Below are 6323 nucleotides of genomic sequence, written 5' to 3' on the forward strand. Positions count from 1 at the left end.
TGATTGTATATAGGTAGAAGAATGGTGTATTCATTCACTTAGTATTAGTATACATTTATAGCTATGTTATCCCCTCCAGTGTATACATATTAAAAAATCAAACACTTTATGTATTCATTCACTTATAGTATGAATACACTGCATTGAAGATTTTTTTTTAAATCATGAACATCATGTATGCATTGCATTCATGTATACATATTTGTATATTCATTCTCTCAAAATTTGTATACATTCCAGTTTCTTTCTTCAGTAAATGAGGATTGCACATGAAATATAAATTGCGCAATAGCAAACACACAAGTCGAATCGGATAATGAGAAGAATTTACATGGCTATAAAATTTAGAATTATGGATGGAGAATCCACAAAATTAGAATCAGAATCCCCATTTTTATGAATAATCCTAGGATAACTTTCTTAAACATAACAATTGATACCCACAATTAATTACTATTAAGTAAATTTTTGCCTAAATTAGATATAACCTTCAATTTCAAAAACTAAATTCCCAAAAAAAAGTGAACGACAATACAAGAGGGGATCAAGCATAGTGTCACGGACTTAGAGTATTTGCTAAGACACCGTGCGGCACTTGACAACTTACTCACTATTCTTTCAAGATCTCGTAAGCTCAAGTAAGCCTTTAAGACTAAGATCGCTAAGAAAATGTAAAGGAAGACTTAGAAAATCAAAGAGAGCTTTTTGGAAGAAGGCTTTTGTATTGGCTTTGGAAGATTGCTTACACTTGGATGGTTGCTTTCTTGGTTGGATGCCTTGAAAATGAATGGCACCCTCTATTTATACTAACTCCTAGGGACTAAAGTGCAATTTAAATTTACTTTACAAGTCCCTAACTATTTACACTTTGGTCCTAGTTCTAGAACTTTCTACACACTCTAGGACCTTCCAGGACTTTCTTGAAGTTTCTACATTATTCTAGAGAATTCTCTAGTCTTCTTGAATAATCTAAAGGGTTCTAGAGTCTTCCGGAAACCTCTCCACAACTCTAGACCCTTCCGCCCCTATCTGGACGCAAAATTTCACTGTGATGTGGCGGGACGTGACAATAGGCTAACAATTAGAAAAATTGACGGGTAGACATCAACAAACCATCAAGAATTTAAAAAGCGAAAGAGAAAAAATACACTAATGGACGAATATTTTTATAGAATTCAATATGTAAAACTAATAAACAAGAAAGTAAATCATCTTTTATTCAAAGTAATGAAGAAGAAGAATTGAATAAATATTTACATAATCAATAAAAAAACATCATTCAAAAGAATCGTGTGTATGAGAAAGAAGAGAAAAAAACTACTTCCCAATAAAAAAGGACATCATGCTGCCACCTCCTAAAATTATGTAATTTAATTTTTAAAAAAACTTCCCAATACGTTGGCTACTATTTGCAAAATTTAATTTTTAAAAACCTTTTTTTGTCAAGAAAATAAAAGATGGCTATTTGTTGCCAAATAGTAAAATGAGATGTCATGTTGTGCCATTTTTTCATGTTCTAACCCCCACCCCCCTCAAGTAATTAACGTTGTAGCTCAGTTGATTGGTTATCTGAACTTCCACTTTATTGGTGAGGTTTGATTTCCCACTTTGTAATCCCCTCCTCACTCCCCTTTCCCTGACCCTCAGTTTTAATAAGAAAAAAAAGTTCCGTGCATCAGCTTCTCACCCATACATACACTCCATCCGTCCCAAAATATAGTAATATATATTTTGAAAGTTAATTTAAATAATTTTCGAACTAAATTGGATTAGATTACTATAACGTTTAAAATTAAAATTTACATATTCAAAAACTATATAAAACATATGGTAAATCATCATTTTTCCCTATTCTAAAAATATTTATTTTAAAATATTGGTAAAAAAATTAAGATAAATTGACCATTATGAAAAGAGAAAACGTAACAAGTATTGTGGAATCGAGAGAATAAATATAAAAAAAATAAAAATTGTACTTAATAGAAACTAGTCAACACGGTGTTGATCGGTGAAAGAATAAATAAAAATAAAATAAAATTTGACTATTAATACGTAAGAGGGAATACATTGAGTAGCTAACAACTTAAATGGTACAAATCATTTTGAGACCTCTACCATTTTCCTTATTCAAAACAAGGGCAGAAGCTAAATTGTACAGGTAGAGTCTTTATATACGCTAGTTTTAAAAAAATCATCATGTGCCTTATACAACTGAGGTTATAAGTAATTGTGAGGCTTTTTTTTATTCTCGATTTAGTGGACTCAATTCTTATCCATTTGAATTTAAAATCTTTGGGTCCATTAAATTGTGAGGTAAAAAGAAAACTCACATGACTAGTGTCAGTTGTACAAGGCACAAAATAATTTTTTTGGCTAGTTTCCTGTCATTTGCATCTCATGTTTAAGGAATTTAACTTTTAAGATTCATTTTTCCTGATTTCCCTTCTTTTTGGAGAACAATGCACCAATTAAAGGGATTAAGGGCTTCCTCTTCAATTTCTTCTTGAGGTGTGAGGGGCTTTTCTCACAAGTTTCTTTCTTAACACATTCCTCCAGCTTGTTGACAGCAATGATCTTAGTAAGCAATGGAGGACTAGCAAACTTGACAGACCTCTTCTTTTCGAATTCGATCTCCTCTCTGGTTTGTGTTTTAACTTCAACTGGTTGCTCAATGAATTTTAGCTCTTCATGAATCTCATCATCATCAAAATCCGCTAATGGTACTTTCTTCTCGGGTACTACGTCTCTTGTATTCTTCAACTGTTGTATCTCTCTTCTAGTCTTTTCCAGCTCTTCTCTAAGAGATTGAAGGCAATGTGCCATAAAATCTCCTTCTTCTTTGGCTTTCTGCAGGCTTTGTTTTGTCTCTTCAAGCTCAACTCGCGCTGCTCCAAACTTAAATTGGTTTTGTCCACCGGTAGTACTTGCCTTGCTCTGCACATGACGTTGAGTATCCTGATAAATTGCATAGTATATTTTACCAAAGATAGAGATACACATATAACCTATTAGTTTAAGTAATATGCATTGTCAATATAAGAAATTTCTACGCCATCAAGTCACCTTCACTTGTTATTTTTAACATTACAAATCAGATAGATATCTTTTGAGTGACCTAATAGTATATATATAAAATAAAATAAAAACTCATATTTATAAATAGCTGATTGTGAAAATATTAAGTTTTGTTGTCGATGCATAGACTCAAACTCTAACAAAAAAAATACTAAGTCCATATATATAACACGAAATTAAAGAAGGAAAAAGAAAAAACCTGTTGAAGTTGCTTAGCATGAATTTCTCCAGCCAAAACCTTTTCCCCAAACAACATAACTGCTTCCTTCACGGACCGAAAAGGCTGCCGCATATCAATCTCCACACGTCCCCGCACCACCACGCCTTCTTCTCTTTCCATTTCCCAATTATCACAATGTAACAATAATGATCAAAAGGATACTAAAATTAAAACTCCAACTCAACTGCATTAATGAAGTTGATGTGTTGTCGCCAATTTGGACTTATATATATATATATATATATGAATGAGAACCACCAAGGAAGAGAGAGATTATATATATATTGTTTGCTAAGGATAATTGTAGGATTACCTAATAAAATCATTTAGGAAAGAGCTTATTGGAGCTAGGTGGGAGGGAATTCATTTCTTCGCGTTTACTTCACTAGAAGATATGTATGAAAATCATTGTTTGTTATTTGATGCTGATATTTACTCTTTATTTCGTCTGCTTGGTAGTTCAACCATCCCATTTCAAATACATATACATTATCTTACAGCAATGACATAAATTTTCCAAAACAAAAGGATAGTATTAAATAAAGAAAAAGATCAATTTGGTACTATAGCAAAGAACAAAAGAAATTTTGCAAGTCTTTATTTTTTATCTTTTTAATTTCTGGTGCGGGGAATAACTTATGAATATTATAATATGAAAACATAAATGTATGCCTCGTCAAAAAATTAAAAACCGGCATAAAATATAGAAAATGCAAATGACCCGCCACAGTACTCACCAGAAGTGAACCTTTAAAGGGACCCAATTTCGTTGTTTTGAAATGGACCTCCCTCCTGACCCATTTGAGAGGAGCCCACTAAAATACATGTATTTTTCGATGTATAACTACGTACTAGTAGATATATCACTTTGACAGAAGAAGGCACAATCGATTGGTCTGTTCCTTTTTAATTATCATGTTATGTTTTTCGAGAGTTAATTTAACTAATTTTCAAAGTTAAATTAAATTAGAGTTAATATCTTAGATGGTCACTCAACTATGTACTCTTCTCTCAGAAAGTCACTCAATTTTCAATTTTAACTCAAAAGTCACTCAACTATGCACTTCTCTCTCAGAAAGTCACTTAACTTTGAATTTTAACTCAAAAGTCACTCAATTATCCACTCTTCTCTCAGAAAGTCAATCAATCTATTTAATTGTTTTTTTAATTAAAATTTGTTGATATTAATTGTTTATTTAACAAACCAAAAATTTTAAAAATAAAAAATACCATTTAAACCATTTAATATCCGTTCCACTTAACCTGACCAACTAAAAATATAATATTAACCCATTTTATCTCCTTCTCCTCCTCCCGTGCATTTTTTTTCCTGGTTCTCCATTTAAACCATTTTATGACTATTTGTTACTTAAGAGATAACAAGTAGTCACCACATTGCCTTCATGTCTGACAGACAAAAAGTGAGACATCCAAATTCTTTCATTTTTCTAGTTTACTTTATTTTTTTTCCATTATGTATTTAACAATTTAAAATCAATGTTACAGGGATTGATTGGAGTTGTTAAGGATTTGTTTGCAAAAGCAGAACATAGAAATTGTGTTGAGTTAAAAAAAAAACTAATGGAGAACCAGGAAAAAAACGCAATTTTTTATTGTGTTGAGTTAAAAAAAACATCAATGGAGGACCAGGAAAAAAAATGCACGGGAGGAGGAGAAAGAGTCATAAAATGGATCAATATTATATTTTTAGCGGGTCGAGTCAAGTGGAGCGGGTCATTAAATTGTTTAAATGATATTTTTTAATTTTTAAAATTTTGGTTTGTTATATAAATAATTAATATCAACAAATTTTAATAAAAAAAGCGATTAAATAGATTGAGTGACTTTCTGAGAGAAGAGTGGATAGTTGAGTGACTTTTGAGTTAAAATTCAAAGTTAAGTGACTTTCTGAGAGAGAAGTGCATAATTGAGTGACTTTTGAGTTAAAAGTTAAAGTTGAGTGACTTTCTGAAAAAAAAGTGCATAGTTGAGTGACCATCTGAGATATTAAACTATTAGATTACATTGATTAGTGAGGCGTCAGTACGGAGTTGTGTCAGCTATAGATATAGACTAGGCTAAGGCTTAGGTAAGGCTTGACTTCTATTTTCTTCACTTACACCTTACACTTCAGCTAAGTCTAACGAGGCTCAGGTGCGGAGCCTTCCACTGTGGACCGAGACTACGCAAAGGTAAAACACTATGGAAACTTCGCTGACTTTATCATCAACCTTAATTTCGCTACGCTCAATAAGAACCCGGATATTTTAAAATTAAATTTTAGATATTCAAAAACACGATAGAAAGTACTATAAATTGCGACTTTCTTTATATCAATATGATGAAAAAATATATATCTTAAGAATGTTAATCAAAATTCATATCATTTGACTCTAAAAAGATCACAGCTAGAAAGAAATGGAGAGGGTACTAAATTCCGATACAAGTGTTCTCCTGATCATGTGATGTGAATTGTAATTATTATTATGGTCACTAGACTAGAAGTTTCATCCTGCATGTCCTCATTGTTATCTTGTTATACTCTAATGTATGTAAGGACAAAATCATAATTGAATCATTCAAATTAGGGTGTGTTTGTACGGAGGAAAATATTTTTTGAAAAATGTTTTTAATTTTTTAACGTTTGGTTGGCTTAAATGTTTGGAAAATATTTTCCAAATCAACTCATTTTTCTCAAATTTAAGGAAAATGATTTTCCTTCCATAATCAAGAAAAATATTTTCCAAAACTCTACATCATCCTCTCTTTTTTTCTACTCTACCCATATCCCGTACCCAACATTTTAAATTTTCTTATTTTTAAAATTTCAAACATAATTTTATCTCTACCACCAAACAACCCCCCCCCCCCCCATCAAACAAAAAAAAGTTTAAAAATTACTTTTGAAAAGTATTTCAAATTTTTCCCTATCACCCCTACTCCCTACCCCCCTCACCAAAAAAAAATACTTTTGAAAAATATTTCAAATTTAATTTTTATTTACTTTTTACGCCACCCCCTCCCCAAA

The 6323-nt window shown here is 31.6% G+C and overlaps 1 protein-coding gene across 2 annotated transcripts; it reads right to left on the reverse strand.

Moving 5' to 3' along the window:
- Positions 1–2049: 2049 nt before the first annotated feature.
- On the reverse strand, positions 2050–3506 carry LOC102599324 (WEB family protein At3g51220). Of its 2 annotated transcripts, none has more exons than XM_015305672.1 (2): positions 3275–3506; positions 2050–2934 (listed from the first exon to the last, which is right to left on the reverse strand). In XM_015305672.1, the coding sequence occupies exons 1-2, from the start codon at positions 3413–3415 to the stop codon at positions 2425–2427; spliced, it is 651 nt and encodes a 216-aa protein (XP_015161158.1). In that variant the 5' UTR covers positions 3416–3506; the 3' UTR covers positions 2050–2424. The 2 variants fall into 2 exon arrangements, with proteins under 2 accessions (XP_015161158.1, XP_006340939.1); XM_006340877.2 differs by having other exon boundaries at positions 2050–2955.
- Positions 3507–6323: the final 2817 nt, after the last annotated feature.

Source organism: Solanum tuberosum, unplaced genomic scaffold, assembly GCF_000226075.1.
Source record: "Solanum tuberosum cultivar DM 1-3 516 R44 unplaced genomic scaffold, SolTub_3.0 scf00020, whole genome shotgun sequence".
NCBI classification, from domain to species: Eukaryota; Viridiplantae; Streptophyta; class Magnoliopsida; order Solanales; family Solanaceae; genus Solanum; species Solanum tuberosum.